At 35.8% G+C, this 24,594-nt stretch overlaps 1 protein-coding gene and 1 pseudogene across 4 annotated transcripts in view; one reads left to right on the top strand and one right to left on the bottom strand.

Annotated features, from left to right (window-relative positions):
* Positions 1 to 407: 407 nt before the first annotated feature.
* The window catches only part of LOC149179490 (uncharacterized), a 40,393-nt gene continuing 16,206 nt past the window's right edge, over positions 408 to 24,594 (top strand). Inside the window, exons 1-3 of one of the 4 annotated variants that reach the window (XM_089423841.1) lie at positions 408 to 920; positions 1,042 to 1,125; positions 9,237 to 9,657. In XM_089423841.1, coding sequence (XP_089279967.1) covers positions 714 to 920; positions 1,042 to 1,125; positions 9,237 to 9,296 — 351 coding nt within the window. In that variant the 5' untranslated portion in view covers positions 408 to 713 and the 3' untranslated portion in view covers positions 9,297 to 9,657. Of the gene's footprint in view, positions 921 to 1,041; positions 1,126 to 1,227; positions 1,501 to 6,267; positions 6,293 to 9,236; positions 9,658 to 24,594 lie in introns of those variants that run through there. The other 3 variants (XM_089423840.1, XM_089423843.1, XM_089423842.1) reach the window with 3 other exon arrangements.
* On the bottom strand, positions 2,437 to 3,405 carry LOC149179491 (uncharacterized; annotated as a pseudogene).

The raw sequence follows: 24,594 nt of genomic DNA, 5'->3' as shown, positions 1-24,594 counted from the left end.
TTTGATATAAAATAATATCTAAATTTATATAATATTTTTACATAAATTTCACACTTATAACCTTGCTTTTTTTTCTTAATTTCAATTTATAATAAGTTTTATTTTAGTATTTAAAATAATTATTTTAAAAAAATGTAGTAAACTAACAAAAAAAACATATGTAACTATATATGAGTGGATACTATGAGATATTAAGTGTAATAAAAAGTAATTGAATGATATTTCTGATAACTTTGGAAATTATAATAATTGTTATTTTTTTTCATGGTAAGTTAAATAATTGTTATTTTTTTATGGTAAATTAAATATAAAGGATCACATCACTATTAGCTACACACAGTAAACATGAATTTGGTTTATTTAATTGTGTTAGTCCCCATGGAAGTATCCACTGCAAAAATGCATCAAATCGTTAGCTGAAAACTTAATCGTTCGGATGGGCAACATATACCACAAGAGACCCGAGTATTTCAATCGTTAATGATCTGTTTATGAATTGATCTTTGGCATAGTGGAGGACGGGTCCTTATCCACTTGGATTTATTTTCCGCCCTCCAGCTCGAATTTCAAGACTTATCTCGAGCTTGGCGTGACCGAGTTATCACTGGCATATAATTCTCCAGACCAGCAGAGTTAATACATGTAGTGGAGCTGTCTGTGAACCTCGAGATCCCTTGCCTCATCAACGAAGGAGGTTGCCAGTCCCTGATCCAATGGTTCTGGGTTATTCCAGGTGTTTTACCCTCTACCAGGTCTGGCTTCGCAGCTCATTCTACCCTTTCCTCCTTGCCCCGACTTTGCTCTCTGTCGATGGCGGTGGTGCTTATGCTGCAAGCATGCCTCCTATTGGGATCAGATCATTCCGAGTGTTGCTCGAGGGTTTCACGCTCAAGATAGGGAGTTCCTTTGTAATTACCCAGGTGAGGTTACTTTATTTTCTAAAAACGCTTCTGTTCATGTCAGCTCAGGCTTGATCTTAGTTTTTTTTAAGTTCTAATGTCTTTGTTTTCTTTTTTTCTCTATGCTCTGCGGGTTTGGCAGGGGCTCGTGGCCGCGTTAATGGAAAAGCCTCCAGAGGATTTTGACCTCATCCTTACGGGGCTTGGGCCTCTGAATTTTTTCCAGGTAAGCTTATATGGCTTCCCTCCTATTCTTTTGTTCGATGGCAACTCCTTCCTATCTGGGGTGTAATCTCATCCATTTTGGCATACTGGAATCCCCTACCAGTCACAAGGGTCTGCCCGCGTTAACCTGCACATAGTGCTCTCAGGATGGGTAACCCCCCTTCTCGGTTAAATTTGTTAATGGCGTTTGGAGCATGCTATGGTTTGAATTTTGTTGAAGCCTCACCGAGAATGAAATTTGTAATTGTTTAGGCAAGACCTGTTACCGGCTTGCAAGGAACCTCTCTGGTTATTTTTTTTTGGGTATTTCCATTATGTAAGGTTTCTTAGACTCGGTCCGAGATATATATATATATATGTTTATAGTTTCAATGAATTTCTTTGCTCAGATTCAATTTGGTATTTTTATTTCCCTATCTTTGTGTTGATGAAAAGCATGATCTTCTTATTTTGATATTCTCCGTAAGATTTTTGTTGCTGAAGGGAAACATTACAGTCTTCTTTTTCCAGAAATGTTAATATTTCTTATTCCAACAGTTGAACTAGATTTGTTTTGCGCTATGAATGCTTTTATTTAAAAATGCAGATGTCTATAACGCGACTTTTTGAAAGCCTTTCGGGCGGGTTTTTCTGGTCGAAATCCGGCAGGAATTTATTGGAATCGCAAGTTTAATAGCTAGTTTATGCATAATGAAAGCGTCCGAGGGGTTTTCTAGGGTGCTGAATCCAAATATGCAGTTAAAAAACCATTTTAACTGCAACAAATCAAGATTTAACCTCAATTTCTTCTGTCAGATTCCGTCACTGGAATCTCCAAAAAGTCGCATTATAGACAACTCCCTTAAAAATATCTATTATAGTTTACTAGCTGTTTAGTTTGACATAAACGTTAAGTGATCTATGCTAATTTGTGAGGGTGTTCAGGGAAAATGGGGTCGCTCTTGGGCTCAAACCCTCAATCTCGAGTGTCTGTTCAAAAATTTAAAAATGTGTTCGGCTAATCCTTTACATTTTTAAAATGATACATTTGTAATGATAAGACTGTGTTCAGCGCAATGGAAATTACCCATTGCAAGGACAATGCTGTAAACAATATAAATTATGAATTATACAAATTGCTTTAAATAATCCTAATTATTTGAACATAACATAAATTACCTTAAATTGCTTCCACTTTCGTGATATGAACAAAAATAAAGAATGTTTTGGTTAGAAGGTCAGAAAGGAACTCAACTATTTTACTTGGATCCTATCATCATATTTCAATTTTCAATGAAACAAAAATTGTTTCACTGTGACAGCAACATCATGATCATACATTACTCTGAGCTATAATGTTAAATCTCGCCCTGAGACCATCTTGTTTGGATTTTTCGACACTTAGAGGTGGATTGGTGAAGTAAATATTGCCATCGCTCACATCTTTGAACTCTGCGATGAGCTTGTAGCATTCTTATCTACATTGCTTCCCATCGCACTTGATACCCTCTGCCCCCAAAAGCTCAGCAAGCTCTTCCCATAGCACCGCCCACCAAGTGGACTTGGCAAATCTCGACTCCATCTCAGCCCTAAACTTAATTAACCAAAGAACCTCCACTCGCTTCCAATTCTTTGACCTTTTCTTTGGCCCTCTGCCATCGCTGCCAAAATTGGGAATAATTACACCACCGTCATGATTAGTCTAGTCCGAACCCCCCGTTGTTGGTTTGGGTTTAAATTCTTTAGTGCCGCAAAACCTTGGGTCACAGCTGCAAAACCCTGAGTCGCCATCGACGAGCTTCTTGGATAAAATAATCATTGTGATATTAAATAAACACCACTACACTCTTTCCTCTGCTCGCCACTTTTCCTCCTTTTCTTGACGAATCTGCTCCCAGATTTCCTCTTTCTTCTCCATGGAATCTAGCAAATCAATGAAAAACCTCTGCTGTCAACTCACCAGTCTCTTTAGGAGCTCACGAACAGTGTCCAGGTCTATCTCCGAGAGGCCTTTGGGCGTCGTTTTTCTCCGCTTCCCAGCACGGGACCCTTCTTCTGTCATCTCATCGTCAGACGGAAAATTGCTGGGAGTCTCGGTCGAAACAAACTACAAATAGAACATAATGGGTTCGGGGAGCTATAGAATTACCTCTGGCAAGTTGTGCGATGATTGAAGCGGTTTCTGCCGCAGAGACTATGAACATGGTTATCAACCAATATTCATAACTACCTTTTCTTGATCGAACCGCTGTGTGTTTCTTAATTGTCTAACATCTAATCGTATGGTGTACAAGGATGACATGTCGGCAAAGAGGGGAGCTCATTTTAGAGGGAATGCCTTATGGCATAATTAATACTTTCTTAAAAAATGATCATTATTGTACAAAGCATAAATGTCATTTATTCAAGTTATTCAACCTGGGAGTATAAGCAGGTCACATAATTTAGATAAGAGTATAAATGCCAAAATATTTGGTAGTTAGTGTAGGACACATAACTATTATTCATGATAATATATAAATTTTATGAGGTTTGGTTTTGGTTTTTTCTTTTATTTTTTAATTTAATATGAGGTATTGATTTATGATTAATATATTAAAAGAAAGTTATGGTATAATAGAGTAAGGTTTTTTATTCATTTTTAGAGAATGTTTTGGTAGAGTCTATGAAGATTTAGTTATTGTTTTAGACCGAAGGTTAAATAGTAACAATTGATCAAGGGTTAAATAGTAAATAATATTAAAGATTATTATTTTTTTTGTTTTTTTTATTTTGATATTATGTATATATAAATGTTTTTTTTAAGTTGGGAAAAATTATCATATTTCAATTATTAAATCAGTACTGAGGAAAGTTGTCTCTAGCGCAAATGCAGGATGACTCATCACCATTATTCATGGAAAACTATGCCATTAGTGGTCCGTAAGGGCATGCTTTCACTCTTGCTAGATTGGAAAGTTAACCTATTTCCTTATATCCAAAAAGAACGAACCCTTAGCAAAACAAAAACAATGTTAAAACATACTTCAGTTCCTCATAAATAAATATTATAATAAATATATTTTCTAAAACAATAAAATTACAAATATTTTTTTGTTTGGTCAAAAACTCAACATATTGTATCTACAATAAATATATTTAAAAAAAAAATTACAATAAATTTAATAATTTTCGTTTTAAATAATTACAATAAATTTAATAATTTTCGTTTTAAATGGATACTGAGCGTTTTATTTGTAATGAGTATATTTTTCATAAAAATACAATAAATTTAGTAAGTTTCTTTTTTAAAGGGATGTTCAAGCTAGGATTCGATTCCATACTCGAAGGACATCAGACTAAATCTTGTCTTTATTATTCTGCCTCGAATCTTAATTAATACAAGAGGGTGCCAATATGTCTAACAAAATGGTCTAACGTTTTAATTTTATTTGTAATGAGTATATTTTTCATAACAATACAATAAATTTAGTAAGTTTCCTTTTTAAAGGGATGTTGAAGCTAGGATGTTGAAGTTTACATTCGCTTCCATACTCGAAGGACATCAAACAAAAGGGTGCCAATATGTCTCACAAAATGGTGTAACGTTTTAATGTCAATACAATAATTGCAACAAATTGTCTTTGAATATCTTTAGCGATTAATTTGACTATTATAAACTGATTTTTTATAATATAAATGTTTTTTTAAATTATTTATTGAATTGATTTTTGATTGTGAAAAATTGTAAATTAAAAGGTATATTTTGAGATAACAACATAACATAATTATGAATTAGCATAAAACATAAAATAATGTGCATAAGGAAAAAAAAATAAAAATTAATGTGCATAAGAAACAAAAGAAAAATGTGTTGTCAAAATTTCAATGGGCTAGTTAGGTGTTAAACATAAAATAATGTGTATAGGAAACAAAAAAAATAAATGTGTATAAGAAACAAAAAAGAAAAAAAAAAAATGTATTGTCAAAATTTGAATGGACCAGTTAGGAGTTTTTTAAATCTTTTAGAAATTTTCTGTTGAAAATAAAAATATATTTGAAAAAAAAAATATTGTAAACATTGAGGACATTGAGGAGGTGTTAATAAATCATTGTAGGAAAAAAAAATAGTGGTGTCTAATATTTTTATTTTTTTATTGTGTATTTGATTTCTTTATTTTATTACACAAATTTTAAATTCCATAATGGATGTTTCATGAGTGATTTTATTTTCTTTTATAAAATCTTAAATGTCTTACATTACATAGTGTCTTAAATGCCTTACATTGTATAGTGCTTGTGAAATATATCAATAGCTTATTGGTTAGTTATGATAAGAATTTAAATCTAAGTGGCTAATTATGTTTAAATTTTAAATCTTAAACTTTACCGGTTATTAGATAACTTTCAAATTTTTATTAGAATTTGTTTTTCTCAGTTATGAAGTTTTAATTACATTATTTAATTTATTTACTGTAATACTGAAATTTGTAGCAATCAACTAATGACCAATATTTAATGTCAAAATGGATTGTTATCCCAATCCATTTTGACATAAAAATAATTAATTAATGTTGTGGCTATTGTGGTTGATATGTTTTTTTGTTTTTCTTTGCAGTATAGAAAGAAATTTTTCTTTTGTTCCGAACAAAAGTTGTTGGTTTTAGTATGGATCCATCTATATGGAATTTTGTCTTATTTTAGGTTATCAAGCTTGTGTTTCATTGGCTTCTTTTATCAGCTTTGATGAAATTAAAGTTGGTTCATAGACAATGGTGTTTTCTTTTGCAAAACTTGTTTTTCCTCGTGAGGTGTGATCGTTGAGGTGACAAAGAGTTAGGATTTATTTCTTTCCCAGTTCATTTTTCTCATGATTGCTTCATAACATCCTACCTTAACAACAAAGGTCGTTTTTCTACCATGGTTTTTCCTTTTCTTCATTCTTGATATGAAATTGAATATGCAGTGGGATAAATGATTTTGTTGAGCATGCCTCGAAGTTATTTGCATACAACAAATTATTTCATTGTCAACCCTCTTACAAAGACATTTAGAAATCTTGGAGCTCTAATTCCTCGGGAGCGAGGATTCTTCTCTTAGTTGGAAAAAGGTAGTCCATGAAATATGAATGGGTCTTGTTGAAACATGTTTCTAAGAACATGGATTCACATTTTCTCATTTGCAGTAGTGTTGAAAAGGTTTGGAAGAGGGCGAAGCTTCCATATGGTTGTGCAACACCACCAAAGGAGGTTGTTTCTTTAAAGAAAAGTTTTAATGGCTATATCTAGACAAAGATTATGTAGATTACCATACTTATGGTTACACTATGTATTGGTTGGATCTGAATAGAACAATTGGGGTTATTCATTTGTTCCTATTGTTGACATACAATGTATGTCATTATGGTTATACATGAATCAACTTGTTTGTCTTGTTAATAATGGTTCAATCTTTGTTTGGTCACTTGAAGAGATAAAGAACTTTGAATTTGGTCGAGTCTCAAAAGAGGGAAGTTTTAAATATTTTGAAGATGATTGGGGATACATATGGTCGTTGATCAAATCTATCCCCATGGATATAAATTCTAAATGAATATGTTACCTTCCTTTGCACATAGCTAAAGAAAATGTTCTTATGTTAGGTTGCTCAGAAGTGCAGTTAAATGTATATGATTTGGTGATAGGAATGAGAAAAACAACAATTGTTGATGGAGTCTCTGTGGTTGAAGCCTCAAGGTTTGATCTAGAAATGATTGAGTATTTTTTGATGATTTGATTGAAAATGGAAATGTTTTTCCACTTATTCCAAATGCATATTCTATTGTTGACATACCTCCACTACTTTTACATACATTTAATTAGCCTTTGAGGCTTCAACATGTTTGTTTTTTGATATTGTTGAAGACCCTAGGTATGTTTAATGTTTTTAAACATTTTTTTAAGATCATTATAATTTTGATTTTGAAGTTATATTGAGGACATAGCTATTCTAAATTTGGATATGTTTGTTGGAGATTAATTTTATTTTTTCATATTTTTGAGAATTTCCAATGCTGATGATATTTCTTTGTCTTTTTCAATATGTAGAAATAGAAAGGTTTTCCTACTCATTCGGAAGAATTTCTTTTTTTGCAAGGAATCCATAATTCGCAAAATTTCTTATTGTATGGGATAAAAGCCATAGTAGTATTTGGTTTTGTACATATTGATATACAATTTGTTTGTGTGAGCCCTTCAATTATCTGTAAGGGGATCATTGTTCCATGCATTCAGAGCGTGTGTTGGAAAACAAAATTTTTGAAATATTTGTTGTGTGTGTATATGCTCGAAATTCGAATGCCTATTTGTTATCATTTAAATTTATTTATTGTCGAAGTTTAGTTCATATTTACAGTTTTGGAAGGTTTTGAGTTACAATTTTTGTAAGCTCAAAGAATAGGTATTAGCCTCCAAGGTAATTAGAAAACAACTTTTGAACTGAGTTTAATGTTATCGAGAAATTTTGATTGAACGAAGAAGCAAGAGTGGTGTGAAAATACGTCGCTCTGCTAGTACATGTCAACGATCAAATGAATATCAATGGCAGTGGTATCAACATAATCATGATGCCATTAGAGCACAAAGAAGAGTTGTGTACCAATGAAAAACATACCTTTAGAACATCAACAAGAAGGAGGAGGTATAAATTGTAAGCATGAAAATAGGAGTGGTTTAGTGTAAGGAAGATTTTGTTTGGATGTTTGCTTTCCTGCATGTTTATGATGTGACATAAATTTTGTTTTTCTAAGTTTTACTAACTTTTCTCTTCTTTGGGAAGATTGTGTTTGTAAAGAGAGTGTTCGTATGAACGATGATGGTCTTTTTTCTAAAAAAATGAAAGAAATGCAATTTTGGTAGATGAACAGAATGATGGGAATGAACAATTTGTGAGGTCTGGTTGTATTGGTGATACTAACATGGTTCTTGAGATGGTTGAAAATTTAGGACATTCTGTCGGCAAACAAGGTTGGGACTTTTCTTGTAGCAACCATATAGTTAATATAGTTAGCCCTCTGGAATTTGTACGTAATGTATTTTTGCAACAATGTAGGGAGTTCATTTTTTTTCTTTTCCCCTGTTATTTTTCTTATTGATGTGAGGTTTTTACTGTTCTATCCTTTTACCCTATTTTTTTTAGAACATTGTGTAAATGATTACTCACCAGTAAAAATACTCAAAACTAGTGCAACCTTTATTCATTCCTGAAGGCTAGAATCGACCACCATCTTGTGAAACTTCTAGAAATGATGAAACCTACGACCTCACTAACCGTAAGATTAAAACATTCTGTCTTTTGCTGGAATAATATTTTGCTGGGATGTTTCTTTGCTTTTTTGTTGGGTGTCTCCAATGTTTCCTATTATTGCATATATTTTCTTAGATATTGTTATATGTTTTGGAACATTGTGTTTACATAGGGAGGCTTGTTAGAAATGAGAAACATGGGTGCCACGGAAATGGTGGAAGACATGCTATGATGGAGGATAGGTGATCTTATTTGATTGAAAATATTATTGCGTATGATGTTTTTGGTGATAGTAATATGCTTGCTAGGATGTTTGACAATTTCGGCTAATTTATAGAGTTCAGGCTTCTGTGATCCATATCAGTTTTGTGAGAGATTTTTCAGCGTAAATCACATGGAAAACCATTTGTCGATGCGTTTCGAACCAACTAGTGTGGTTCATCGTCAGGACAAGTTGGAACCAACATTTGGGCTAATTTGTTTGAAATGTTGGAACCAACATTTGCCAACGTAGCTCTAGAGAGAGTATTATTCATGACATAGAATGGGAGGACACTTTTCCTCTTCGTGCAACACAAGTGGTTAACAAAAATTTAGTTTGAAAGGTTTTTCGCTTGTGAATGTTAAATTTATATTGTTTGACGCATATTTTATTTGATGTTTTTTGGCAGAACACTACTCTAGTGAATAGTGGTTCCAAAGAAAATTTGCAACCAACGCAATCAATATCATCTCCTCAAAAAACACATGGATGATGCAACAATTAAGAAAAATTACATTCTTTTTGTTTTCATTTTGTTCATCGATTAAAAAATTTAACTTGTTTTGTAGATATTTCATTCTCACAAAGGTTATTTTCTTTCTTACAAGGTTGTGGATTTCCATTCTTTTATGGAAATAAATGATGCAGCCAATACTCTAATTCGATGAGTTGTTTCAAATCATTGCCAACATAGACTGGTGTGTGGTAAAGAAAATGAAAGTGCTCCCTATCATTTTAGTGGATACATGGTTGATGTCCATAAAAGCTTTTGGTTGAGGATCGACATTTTTCCTCTTTTTCGTATGTGACAAGTGTGCAATGAATATTATCATGGTATACAAGTTGGCAGATGGCATGAAGGGGCCATTTGTAAAATGTGTAAGTGTGATAAAGGTTCTCATTTCTTTTCATGCTTTAACAACATCGGTCTAGGTGAATAACCTAAGGTTCGAATAGATTTGGCATAAGTTGAAGAGATGCTAATGACGTAGGTAAATCCAATATTGCATGTGACACATGCTTGTGTTGCTAAATATAAATATAGGAACCACACAATAAGTTTTCCAGAAGATATATATTTGAATGCAAAGAAGCTTCCACGATGTGTTCAACAACTAGATTTTTTTTATTGTGGGAAGATAAGGTGTTTAATCCAAATACTATGAATGCTATGTTAAGATAAAACATGTGATGGATGCATTTCTTTCTAAAATTGAAATGGAAAAGTCTACAAGGATGTTGAAATTCAATGGATTCAGTTTTTCTCTCCTGGAAATAGCTATTAATTTCTCTAGCAGGTTAAAATATGTTGATAATGATCTTGATGAAATATCTAGGGTGGATGGGCATATTGAAACAAACGGTGCTAATTCTTTGCACTATCACCCGTCAACCTTTATTTCTCTCTTTCCTAATGAATCCACGAAAGCTGATTGAATAAGAATATTTATTGAGAATGCAGATAGCACATTTGTTGAACCAATCGATTGACTAGATATAGGTACATATCCCATTGATGAACATAACATAGAAGGATTTCTAGACATGGCATTCCCCACTTTTTTCCCTACAGGTGATGCTAATTTGTTGCATCCACGTATTTACAATGTTGAGATGCATTAAGATAGTTTTCATTTATTGAAATATTATGATCAAATATTTGGAAGTCGTCCCCAGCTTCAATATTTCTTGTTGAATTTGATTATGTGAAATCATAGTGAAGGAACAACTTATTTATTTTTGAAGAAAAATATTCATAAAAATTCCCTGCAACCATTCACAAGTTGTGTAAGCAGCTTTATGATATTCCAAACAATAAATTGGCTAAAAAATTAAAGAATTTTAGATCTTATCTTGGAGGTACATGTGTTAGAAATGATCCTAAGAAGGGGCGGGTGGGGGGCCAAGGAGTAAATCAGTATTAGCAAGTCAATAATATTTCATTTCCATAATTAGATTCATATACGCTACTTTAGTTGATGGAACTTACGTGTATACACATCTGTATTTAAGGCAACTAGCGTATATCCTGAAATTTATGATTCAGTTAATTTATCATATGTTGATCTTCAATTAGTGCATCAAAACCATATAAATAGTAACCAGGTGTAGTAAAATAGAATAGACAATCACACACACATGAACACAAGATATAAGGTGGAAACCCAATGTGCGTGAAAACCACCTACTACAATCATCTCTATCTTCTTTTAAGAAGAAACTTCTTTTTATAATTTTTGTACTGGTGCAGTCTTATACCAGTACGCAAGCTTCTACTTGGAGAAGGCTACAACCTTCTCTTTTCTTCCAGGGACCATGTTTCATAAATTTTCAGACTGGATCCATCAATAACATCATTCAAACATCAAATACATCTGCATCAATCAATCTCTTTTGCACCAACCACAACTGAATCAATCAATCACTTTTTAGAATGTTGCAACCAAAATACAGTAACCAGAAAACAATAACCATAACCCAGAACACTGCAACAACAACCAGAAGTAGCTAAAGCATATTTTATGAGATATGCGCTACTTTAATGTGTCAAACCTATATGCATACGCACTTTTCTCAAGGCTAACCTGCGTACAGATCTGCAAATGAAATTTAAGATGTATACGTTGTTTTGATATGTAGAACCAACGTGTATACATTCCTTTTCTAAAGTGAACCTGCGTACACATCTATAAATGATGGTTTAATCTTTACAACAATTCCAGACATCAGTTATACCCAGATCATCATATTTATAGTCTACAACATGTGTGAGTTATTTAGATAAAAGATCAAAAGGCACAAAGATACTTCACTTCAAGCCTTAAGATCTTGACCCATCATTAGGTCTTATCCTTCATCAAGCGCTAAGGTTCATCCTTGATTCAAATCTAGCTATGCACCATAACCCAATAGCTTGTATTCTAGATCTTGCTCTTCATTAGATATTCAATGCATGAGTGCCTTTGCCTAATGATCTTCTGCTTCTTTTATAGTCTTAGGCCTTACTCAATACCATGGACCAAAACCATTTAGAACCAATATCTTGGACCAAAGACTTGGGGTCAACGCTTCGGATAGGATACCTTGGAACAATACCATGGATCAAAATACCATGGACCAAACACCATGGACCAAAACTAAGTTTTCCAACATGTACGTGCCTTTCATTCCATGAAAGTGCGTGTGTAGGTTATAAGACCCTTTTGGTCTGCGAACCCATGTGTACAAGTGGCTTGGTCAATGAGGAACCTGTGTATACCTCTCTTTCTTCATTCTCAGAGTCTGAACTATGATCTATCATCAGAATGAGCTGCCATCAAGGACAACACCTGTGTCATAGTGCCAAATCTATGTCATAATTCCAACAATCTCCCCCTTTGGACTTGATGGCAACCCCAAGTCACTCTCCCCCTTTGTCATAAAGGGAAAAGGGTTATGCTCCCCCTTAGTACATGCTGAATTCTTTGATATTCTAAAGTGTGTTGATTGAGCTCCATGCTCGAGTCCATGCTCCTCCTGAAAATAAGCAAGGTCTACAAAAAGATGTTCTAAAACAAGAACATGACTATATACATACATCATAAATGACCTTCCTATCACCAAGGACTCATACATACATCCATCTCCCAACCAAGTGGGGATATACCAAGTTATTTTACATGTCAAAACACAAACATTACATCATCCATCCCATGCATAGTGGGGAAACAAAATAGGTCGTTTCATGACGTTGACATTAAAAGATATACATGACATAAAGACCAAATGTCTGAAACAAGACCATGATAGTTATCAGCAACTATCATCAGCAGCATCTGTCAATCACCATCCAAACCAGCAACCATGATCTCCCCCTAAATCTGTTCCACCTGAATAAAAAACAACTGTGAATTTGTACCAAGATCTTCTAAGATAATGCCAACAATGAATTATTAGAAGTATATGCTACCCCTGAGCCTATACCAGATGATCACCGTCAGACCCATATCAGACTCCTTTCATCTTGAGTCTGGCCCACTGTTTTTCTTCAAACCAACATATACACGACTGTATCTGCAGTAACTCGCGTATGTATGCGGATGCGCTTCATGGAACTCGCGTATAACCACTTTTCTCTGAAACAGATAAGTTTCAACAGCAAGATGATGCATCAACTACTCCCAGCTTCTGTCTGAGATATTCAAATGTCTCTTTGGGTAGTGGCTTGGTGAATATATTAGCAACCTATTGTTTGGAGGGAACATACTCCAATTTGACCTTTTGTTCAAGCACTTGTTCATGTAGAAAATGATATTTGATGGGTATGTGCTCGGTCTTGGAATGCATGACTGGATTCTTTGAAATACTGATTTCACTTGTATTATCACATAGAATGGAGATGGGTGGACTACATGTGATCTAAATGTCTTGCAATATTTGCATCATCCAATGGATTTGTGTGCAGCAAGATGCAACAGCCACATATTCTGCTTCAGTTGTAGATAATGCAATTGAACTTTTTTTCTTGTTGAATCAAGACACTAATCCGGAACCCATATAGAATGCACCACCACTAGTGCTTTTTCTATCATCAACGCTTCCTGCCCAATCTACATCTGTATATGCATGAAGTGTAAGATTTGTATCTCTAGGATATCATAAAACAATATTCTATGTTCCTTGAAGATATTTGAAAATCCTTTTGACTGCCTGAAGGTGTGATTCCTTTGGATAGGCTTGAAATCTTCCAACTATTCCCACTGCATGCATGATGTCTAGTCGGGTACGTATTAGATAAAGAAGACTTCCAATCATGGATCTGTAGGTTGGTTGATGTACTGTTGCTGATTCATCAATTGAGCTGAGACTGCATCCTATTACCATAGGGGTACATACTGGTTTAGAATCTTCCATGCCATATTTTTTTAAGATCTGCTGCAGATATTTGGTTTGTGATAGAAAAATACCATCTTTATTTTCTTAAACTTTTAGACCAAGAAAATATGTGAGCTCACCAAGCAGGGACATTTCAAATTCTTGTTGCATTACCAAAGCAAAGTTTTGAGTCATGGCTTCTTCATTGCTACCAAAAATGATATCATCAACATACAAAACAAGTATTAGCAATTTATTATTGTCAATCACTTTATATAGATTGTTATCAGTTGATCCTTTTGAAAATGTTGTTGATGGAGGTATTTGTCAAGATTGTAATACCAGGCCCTTGGAGCTTGTTTTAGTCCATAGAGAGCCTTTCTAATTCTGCATACAAGCTTTGGATCATTTCCAAGGATGAATCTATCTGGTTGCTCAATATATACTTCTTCTTCTAAGTCCCCATTTAAGAAAGGCAGATTTTACATCCATTTGCTATACTTTGAATTTCTGAAAACTAGAAAGAGAAAGGAACATTCGTATGGATTTAATTCTAGCAACAGGTGCAAACGTTTCTTCAAAATCTATACCTTCTTGCTCAGCATATCCTTTACAAACAAGTCTGGCCTTGTTTCTACTAACTTCACAATTTTCATTCAGCTTATTTTTGAATATCCATTTGGTTCCTATGATATTCTTATCATGAGGTCTAGGAACTAATTCCCAAGTATTATTCTTTTCAATTTGCTCAAGTTCTTCATTCATGGCCTGGACCCAACATTCATCTTTGCATGCTTCATTTATATTTTGAGGTTCAATGGAGAAATGTAATGCTAAATAGCTTGAAGCTTTTGTAATAGTTCTTCTTGTCTACACACCTACCTCTTTTTGTCCCAAAATTTGAGTCTCTGAATGATTTTTCTGAACATACATGGATGGAGTCTTTTCTTCTGCTGTTATCTGTTATTCGGGTGCTTCATTAGTTTCTTCTTCAGAATTAGTCTGATTTGGTGTGGAAGGATAATCCTCATCTTCTCCACAACATTCGGTTTTTACCTGCTTTGGATTTTTGCATGCTTCATCAACCACAACATCAATACTTTCAATAATTTTCCCAAGTCTTTTATTATAACACTTATATCCTTTACTTTGAGAAGAGTAACCAAGGAGAATGCCTTCATCTGCCATGGGTTCAAACTTGCCAGGTTTTTCATCAGTCCTTTTGATGTAACATTTGCTTCCAAAAAATTTGAAGTATTTTATGGTAGGAGTCTTACCATACCAAAGTTCATGTGGAGTTTGAGTGCTGTTTACCCTAACATTTGCTTTGTTAAGAATAGTGACATCAACGAATGCAACTTCACCCGAGAAGGTTGCAAGAGTTCCAGAAACATTTAGCATAGCACGAGCCATTTGTTGAACATTTATGTTCATCCTTTCTACCACTCCATTTTGTCTAGGAGTGCTTGCAGTGGAGAATTGCATTTTTATTCCATGTTCTTCAGAAAAGTCAAAGAATTCATCCGAGGTAAATTCCCTCCTCGATCAGATCTGAGACATTTGATTTTCCAATCTTATTCATTTTCAACGAGGGCTTTGAAGGCTTTGAATTTTTCAAATGCTTCATCTTTATGCTTTAGAATCCCTATCCAACACATTCTAGAAAAATCATCAATGAACAATATAAAGTATTCCTCTCCACAAGGTGACTTTTTCCTTGATGGACCACATAAATAAGTATGAACAAGTTCAAGAGGCTTACTAGTTGATCCTTCCTTTTTAGGGAATTGTGACCTGGTTTGCTAACCAAATTCACATGATTTGCATATTGTATTTTTTGGAATGCTGATATCAGGAAGATCACAAATAGCCTGGAATTTGCTTGCTTTTCTTATTCGAGAGAAGCTTATATGCCCCAATATTTTGTGCCATATCTAGTGTTCATCATTTTTTCTTAGATAGCACTGTTTTTGTCCTCCCTTGAGTATATATAAGTTGTTTGGAGTTCTTATACCTTTGATCACACTTTCTCTTGTATCAAGATCATGAAAAACACATCTATTTGATCGAAATACTACTTCATTTCCCTGATCACTCATTTGACTAACACTCAACAGGTTATGCTTTAGACCATCAATGTACATAACATTCCCAGCTTTAACTTTTTCTTTTAACAGAACATAACCTTTACCTTTTACAACATCAGGAGTGTCATTTCCAAATGATACCTTCTTTTCCTTTTCTAAGGCATTATATGACTGAAGTTTTTCTTTATCACTTGCCATGTGTTTCGAGCATCCATTGTCGATGTACCACTGATTTTCTTTTCATTCTACATATAGGGCTATACCACATGTTTTTGTTTGTGGTTCTTTCTTTCTGCATATTTTGGGATTTAATGAACCTTTCTCCTTCTAAGATGTTTGCCTAAATTTACTCCTGCATTCATATTTTTCGTGACCAAAGTTGTTGGAGATAGGGCATTCTATTTCATTTTCAATAAGAGAAAAGCTATTGTAGGTATGTTTCATGATCCCTGTCACATTCCTTTCATTTCGTGCTTCTCTAGTCCTAATGGTATTGTAAGCAACACATTGAGAAGCTTTGTGTCCAAATTTATGACATGAAAAACATTGGCCATTGAAGAAGTTCCTACAATTATCGAATCTACTGACCTGGTGATTGTAGTTGCTATTGATACTCATTCTTGAAGTAGATTGAGTATGATTTACCTGAGGTTTGTAGCTTATGTTCATCCTTGAAGTAAGTTGAGCCTGATTTACCTGGTGATTTGCTTTATGCCTTTCTTTCGATTGTCAAATTGTTCACTACTCTTTGCTGCATCAAGATAGCTTTTAGTGGAGGATGTCGGCTTATGTGCTTGGGATGTTTCTTCAGTATATCCAAGACCTATCTTTATCAAAGGAGAACGATGCACTTTCATAATTTCATTTAAGGTTTCTGATCCTTTAGTAAATCTAAGATTGAAAGCTTTTGTTTTCTCAATATCCTTTCTTAGACCCACAATTTCACATTCTAGTTTTTCATTGTGCTTTTATCTTTCAACAAGTTGGAATGTCAGAGTATCTATAATCATATTCTTTTCTTCTAAACAGATTTTGAGTTTAGATATTTCTTCATAAAGGTCATCTTCATCTAAAGCATCCAAGAAATCATCATCTTCAAAAGCCATTAGAAGTCTATAGTCATTAATATTTTCATCTTCATCACTATTTGATAAACCATCGCTATCTTCATGAGTATAGTAGCTCCTCTTACTTACACTTTTTTTTCTATTCCATTTTGTTGATTCCTTACCTTTATCAAGCTTATCTTTATGAGAACATTTGGTAGAATAATGACTGACTCTTCCACAAGTAAAACATTTGAAAGGTAGTTTACCTCTGAATCTACTGGAACCCTGTTGAAGGTTCTTGACAAAGTTTGCTTCTTCGTCTCCTTCTGAAATATGTCCTAATTCATTGAGTTCTTCTCTTCCTAAAGCTTTTAATGTAGCTTCTCTTATATCTGATGGACCTCCTTTTCTCATTTCGAAAGTAGTTAAGATTCCATGCAGCTGTGTGATAGTAATAGTTTGAAGATCCTGCTTTTCTTCTATGGTAGATACTTTTGATTCAAACTTAGTAGACAAGGATCTTGAAATATTTTCAACTAAAGTAACTTCTTTTATCTCTTCACCCAAGTTCTTCATGCAAATAACAATCTAATCTATACATAAGAAGTAACTAGCGATACTTTCATCATTGTGCATTTTGAGATTTTCATATTGAATTCTGAGAGATTGCAGTTTTGCATGTTTTACCTGATTGTCTCCTTCATAGCTTAGAATAATCTTGTCCCATATTTGTTTGGTGGTTTTGAGCTGCATAACTTTGACAAATTCTGATTGTGATAGAATCCCTAATAATGTATTGGCAACCTTGGCATTAGTTTCATATTGCTTTTTACCTGCCGTATCTATAGGAATTGTTGATGGAAATGTATATCCTCCTTCCACGACTTCCGAGACATCTGTTCCAAGAGATTGAAGATAGGTTGTGGTTCTTACCTTCCAATAAACGAAGTTTCTCCCATCAAAGATTGGTGGTCTAATGGATCCCTCTCTTTCGTAGATACTCATGGTGATAGATCTTCCTTCAAGTGATCAATCTTCTTCTGAAGGACCTACTCTGATACCAATTTTTGGAAATAATATGGAGAGTGGGGGTGAATTAGTATTATAAAGTCAATAATATTTCATTTCCATAATCAGATTTATATACGCTACTTCAGTTAATGAAAATTGCGTGTATGCGCATCTGTATTTAAGGAAACTAGTGTATATCCTCAAAAACTTATGATTCAGTTAATTTATCATATGTTGATCTTTACTCAATGCATCAGAGCCATATAGACATTAACCAGGTGCAGTAAAATGGAACAAAGAATCACACACACATGAACATAAGATATAAGGTGGAAACCCAATGTGGGTGAAAACCACCTGCTGCAATCGTCTCTATCTTATTTTAATAAGAAACTTCTTTTTAGAATTTTTGTACTAGTGTAGTCTTATACCAGTATGCAGGCTTCTACCTGCAGAAGGCTACAACCTTCTCTCATTCTCCAGCTTCTCCTGGAAGGGAGTTACAACCGCCTAGCTCTTGTACTAGCTGATATGTTTACTAGTATGTAGGTGCCGACCTACAGAACGCTACAACCTTCTCTTTTCTTCCAAGGACCATGTTTCATAAATTTTCAGACTAGATCCATCAATAACATCATTCAAACATCAAATACACCTACATCAATCAATCTCCTTTGCACTAACCATAATTGAATCAATCAATCACTTTTCAGAATATTGTGACTAGAATACAGTAACCAGAACCCAAAACACTATAACAGCAACCAAAAGTAGCTAAAGATATTTGATGAGATATAAGCTACTTCAATGTGTCGAAGCTGCGTGCATACACACTTTTCTGAAGGCAAACCTGCGTATAGATCTGCAAATCAAATTTAAGATGTATACGCTATTTTGATATGCAGAACCAGCGTGTATACACGCCTTTTCGAAAGTGAACCTGTGTACATATCTATAAATGATGATTTAATCTCTACAAAAATTCCAAACTTCAGTTATACCCAGATCATCATATTTATAGTTTACAACATGCGCCAGTTGATGAGCCCCAAAAATGGATAATTATTTGGGCTCATTCAACCTCCTAATTCGACTTAATCCACCATTCTCATTAGTTTATTGCATGTTTTTTATTATATTTATGCTAATAGAGTGAATTTGGTTAGCCATTATGCCAACAAGTCTAATGGGTGCTTTGTGTAGCATTTTTGGTCAATTTGGAGACAAAATTGAAGGTCTTAATGAGCACTTGGCAGCCAAATTCGTGGGAGAACAAGGGAGAGGATTTGTAGGAAGGTGTCCCCTTCATTTATGGGCCCTTACCTCGAATTCTCCACCATCAGCTCGGAGTTCAAGGGCCACCGAATCAATCAACACAAGGGCAGCCAAGCAAGTCAAGTAGGACTGATGTTAACTACAAGTCTTGGGTAGCCGAGTCCCTAAATTTTAGGAGGACTGTTGGGTCCTCAATTTGTATAAATAAGAAGGCTTAGGGCCTCGTTGGGGGTTAGCCAGTGTAGCCAGTGGATGTTAGCTAGTTAGCCAGTAGATAGTAGCTAGTGGTTAGTCATTTTGCAGCCATTAGTTAGCTAGTTTGTAGTTCGATTTTTATGCAATAGATTAGCTTTGCTTTCAGCTCATTTTCAAGTCCTTCTTGTGGACAGTTTTGATGTAACTCTTCATTTCTTGATCAATAAAGATGAATCCAGCTTTGCACCAGCTCTAAATCTCTCTTGGGAGGCTGTAGCTCTTGGGGTTGGGCCCATCTCAAGCGCCCAGTACCTCCTTTGTTTATCTTTATGTGTTTGTTGCATTCTTAAAATAAAATCTGTTATTTAGATTTAGATCTTGCTTCGTTATTTAGATTTCTTTTGATGGTTAAAGTAGTTGTTTATGTTTAGAATATATTGGTAGGATAATAACAAGAAAAAGCTCCAAAAAAGGGTCAGAAAATGCTTTTGGTTTCACCTCTTCCTTATTGGATCAGGGGCTGGAGTTGAAGTAACCATGTTGTCCCAAACAAAAACACTTTCTTTGCTTCACCATGCAATCATTAGTGTTTGAATCTCGTTTGTAGAACTTGATATCAGTTTGGACGCATGCTTAGGTTTATGATCACTTAGTTTCATAGCTGTTTCACATGGTTTCACTGCAAATAAACTTTTGTTCATTTCCTTTTGCTGTTAGGTCAGATTAGAGTGAAGTAACTAGGTCATCGGTTTTATAACTAGATCTTTGTTTTCTTGCATGTCTTTGTTTGTTCAGTTTGAAAAACCACTTGCAGAGTACCTATTGTCCTTCCTTACCTGCCCATACTCCATCCAACCTACCTGCTTCACCCTTCACTTATAACCCTTACCTTACATTTGCCTCATCCGCTTACTTTGCCATGATTCTCATCTTCTTGTGCAACATCTTTTCATCCATCCTTGAACAAATCCAATCGCTCCTTAGCCTCACCCACCAAGTCCTAGATATCTTCACACCCCTATTTCACCTTCATACTCATTCCTCCATCTTTTTCCCTCCATCCATGATCCAAAATCCCATTTCGAAACATCCTGTAGAAGAATTACAGAACATCCTGTAGAAACCCTTGCAGACTTCCGGTAGAAGTCCATAACCTCGGTTGCATAGCATCCAGACTCTGTGAAACTCTCGGAAAGAATGTTAGGGATCCCTTAGACCCTCTCTGTACCATCCCAACCTTTTCCAAGCATTCCTCCTCCTTGATCCATCCCTACACAGTGAAAAGCCAGTTAAAAGCACATGCATGATAATTCTAATAACTTAATCAAAAATACAAAAAGATGTTTTCTTCAGATAGTGATAACTTAGACACATGCATTTTACCTTCCTAGAAGTAATGGCATCTCTTCTCGTAGTTTGCATTCTCCTTTTTGCGTCAGTAGGACTAGTTGGTAGAATTAGGGTTTGCTAGGGTTTGCTAGGGTTTGTATTTCTTTTTGGCTTTCAGTTTCTTTCCGCAAGTAGATTAGCTTCCTTTGAGTTAGCTTTCGTCCATCAGTTAAAAAGCTTCTTCTAAGAGCTCATAGAAGTTGACTTGAGCCCCTAGCGGACTTGTGCCAGCTGACCAAGTGACAGCTGCGGTAAGAGCTAGTACTTGTGCATACAACACCGTCGCTTCCAAGTTTGTTACGAACTACCGGGTTGATAAAATTAAAGAAGGGAGTTCCAGGAGTTGTAGCATTATTGCTACAATACTGGGGCCCACCATCTATTTGGTGCCGTTGCCGGGGAAGCGTCAGAGTATTGGTGATTGTTGCTTTTCTTCTATTTTCCACTACAATCTTCTACTAAGTAGTTTATTTCATTTCCATTATGCAATTTCATTTATGCAAAAGTAGATTAGCCTTTCCTGCTTTCATAGATTAGCATTTCAATTCCGCAATTTCATTTCTGCAAGCGTAGATTAGCATTTCAATTCTACAAGCGTAGATTAGCATTTCATTCTTGTAATTTCATTTGAGCAAAATAGATTAGTCCTTTCCTGCTTTCATTTCAATTCCGCATTTTCATTTTAGCAAGATAGTTAGTTGCAGTTCAATCTATTTCATTTTTGCAGGTAGAAGTAGAAAAAAAAACAAAAATCAACCAAAAAGATTTCATTTCATGCCTTGTAGGAGTAGAGATAGGTTATAAAAATTATTGCACAACACCCCCACTACTTCACACAGCCAACATTCTCTCTTCTTCGATGGCTGTGATTAAAGAACCCTTAGGTGGATAGCAAGACATATTTAAAGAACCTATAGGGAAGAAGAAGAAGAAGAAACCATTCCTCTGGAGCAAATGGCTACAAGCAGGAATGTTGGGAGCAGTACCTTGTCCCAACACGAATTTTCAAATCAGCTGGAAGATTTCAAGAGTGATATGAGGCAGTTTCTTGCCATGCAATTGGATACCTTGCGGATCCAAAAGAAGCAAGAAGAAGCCAAGAGGGCTTTGTTCATCTTTTGTCCTAGGTGCACTAGAAAGCATCCTAGGAACGAATGTCCAATGCACTCCCTAGAAGTGTGTTTCATCTGTGAAGAATACCATCCTACAAATCAGTGCCCTTCCTTGCCTGGACTTAAAGTTGCATATCAAAGAGTTAAAGGAGCCACTGAACCACTCTATCATATGAACCAAAGGAAGCCGCCTGGACCTAGATCTTACCAGCAGGAACTGCAAGGGACATCCGAGACCTATTATGACCCTTATCAAGCCACCTTCATGCCTTCTTGGGGTCCCCCTGCTCATCCTTCCTGGTTCACACCTCCTCCTTGTTCCTTCACAGATCCATATTATGCCCAACTAGTTGCTCATTCATTTCACTCTTATGCTCAGCCACAGCCTCAGTGGAATGCACCTTATCAAAGCTGGAGGCCCCAGTACAACTCTCATCCCACTCATTTTCCTCCACCACCTGCTCATCCACAACCATCGCCTCCTCCTCCACCAAGGCAACCCCAAATGCCTACCCAACCACAATGCCATCCATCTCCATCTCAATTTCACACCTCCACTCAGCTACCCGTACCATTTCCAAAGCCATACCATGGAGTAGCTCAACCCAATTGCAAAGCTGAGGCACAACATGTGCAAATGACTCCTTTTGAGGTCAATGATGTTCACCAAAGCTCAGGAAGAGTGTTGCAAAACAGAGATTATATTGACAACATTGAAGGACCAAAAGCAAAAGAAGATTCCAAAGAGGAGATCAAAGAACCATGGGCTGCACTTGATGAAGAGAAGAGATCAGAATCAGAGATCAAGAGAGTTCCCTCATGGTTACCATCAAATCTTCCATGTATTCAAGAGAAAGATCAGCAAAAAGAGGAAGATCAGAAGGTCATGATAGAAGGTGATATGAAGAATGATTCAGATCAGCAAAAGAACCAAGGATATCAAAGCTATATTGAGATATGGTTTCAGAAGGTCACTAAGTTGCAGCAGTACTTTCTTCCTCAGCTTTGTTTGATCCCTTCAACGCCAGATCATTTCGTCTCTGAGATCTGGATACTTGTCCAAGCATGCATTTCGAGCCTTCACATCATTTTTTCTCTAATCTCGATGTGCACATGGTTCCATTGGAAGTATTCTTATACTTGAAAATGGTTTTGTTTTTCAAGTAGGGTAGGGTAGAAAAAAAAAAGAAAAAAAGAGAAAAAATGAAAATAAGAGAAAAATAAAAATCTAAGGTGAAAACCTCCCTGGAGGCGCCTTCGATTGGCTCATTGATTGAAAACCTCCATGAGGCGGTCAATGGGTTGGAAAAAAGAGAAAATAAAAATGGAATAAGATCCCTGGGTGAAAACCTTCCTTGGAGGCGCCCAGGGCAGGCAATTAGGGTGAAAACCTCCATGAGGCGCCCTAGTTGTTTTTCAAAAAAAAAAGAAAGAGAAAAAGAAAAGAAAAATAAAACTAATCTCCATTGGCTAATTGCAGGTTGCAAGAAGGACGTTTCATGACAGGAGGAGCACTCAAATCAAGGTTAAAGGAATTTTTCTTGTGCCTTCTACAGGAAGCTCTGTATTTCTACAGGAAACATCCTGTAGAACCTTTGGACGAACCAAATTCAAGTCTAAAATGGAATCTGATGGAACTTCCTGTAGAAATTGTGGGAAGCTATACATGGATCTCAAAAAGTGGTTTCGCGAACATGGTAGCTTCCTCAAGGGTTCAGAAGTCTTCATGCAATCTTCCAACTCCTCCTCCATCATCTCCATACCTGCATCACAGCCCAAGCTCAGTTTTCCCTTCCATGCAAACACTTGCAAAGTGCCTTGAAGCAAAAACACATAGAACAGAATTTGTTTCTGCCATAACTTGAAAACCATGCATCCATTTGACAAACCATTTTATGGGGAATTGTACAAGGGTGATGAAAACATGCCTGAGCAGTTTCATGCCGTTCCGGTGCATGGTTTACAAGAAATCAACCTCCATCACCATCATCCATTTTTGCATTTTCTCCATATCCGTGCATCCGTTTCAAAACCTGTTTCATGGGGATATGCATGTGAGTGATAGTAACCTACCCAAGCAGTTTCAGCCGATTCCGATGCACGGTTTCCGAGAAATCGATCTCTGAAATCTTCAGCCATTTTCCATTTTTCTCGAAATCCGTGCATCCATTGATCACAATTTTGCTATGGTAGATTCATAATGATGATAGAAACATGCTCAGCAAGTTTCAGATCTATCCGCTTTGCCGTTTGGGAGAAATGGCGAAAACAAGTTCTGGTTCTGTGACATTGCAGCAGCAGCAGCTTGAAGGTGCAGATTTGAACGTGGAAACAAATGCATGCAGCTTAGATCTGGTCAGAGGACACCTGCACAAGGAAAAGCAATCAAAAATCATCAGCCAAGCCCTCATGCAACCAAAGGATCCAAGCATGCAGCAGCAGAACATGAGCATGCAGTAGCAAAAAGCTTCACAAGCAGCCGTTTGACTTCAGGTACGTGACTAAACCTTGTTCATCTATTGCATGAATCTAGTCTAAGCATTGCATGAACGAATGGAATGGTGAAATTAAGCCATGAATGTAGCAAGACACCCAGTTCTCTAGCGCTCAAGGAAAAATCACGCAGCATACGTGTATGGTCATTCATGAAAAATTTGAAAAACACAGTTAGTGGTAGATCTGTTGAACTCCAATGCACAGGACATCAGATGATTGACAGATAGATGAAGACATGCAGTTCATAACATCACTGCAGTTATAAAAATCCAGCGCACATGTTTTTGCCAGCTCACCACAAATCACACAGCAACTAAACTAGGCTCGGCTGAATCTCACGAATTGTTGTTCATCTGCACTTGCCACATCGTAAATTGAAGTTTGCACAAGCTGTTAACTTGTCGTCCTCCACCGAGCATCTCGGTGTAGTTTAAAATTCTCCCACGTACCGGGCTCATTTAGAGGCGCAGTGACATCCTTCACAAGCTGACGAGAGTT

Source organism: Pinus tabuliformis, chromosome 4_1 (assembly GCF_031772625.1).
Source record: "Pinus tabuliformis cultivar Carrire ecotype Pingquan chromosome 4_1, CPIR1, whole genome shotgun sequence".
NCBI lineage: Eukaryota > Viridiplantae > Streptophyta > Pinopsida > Pinales > Pinaceae > Pinus > Pinus tabuliformis.
The sequence above is the reverse complement of the archived record's forward strand: the minus strand, read 5'-3'. Positions and strand labels throughout refer to the sequence as shown.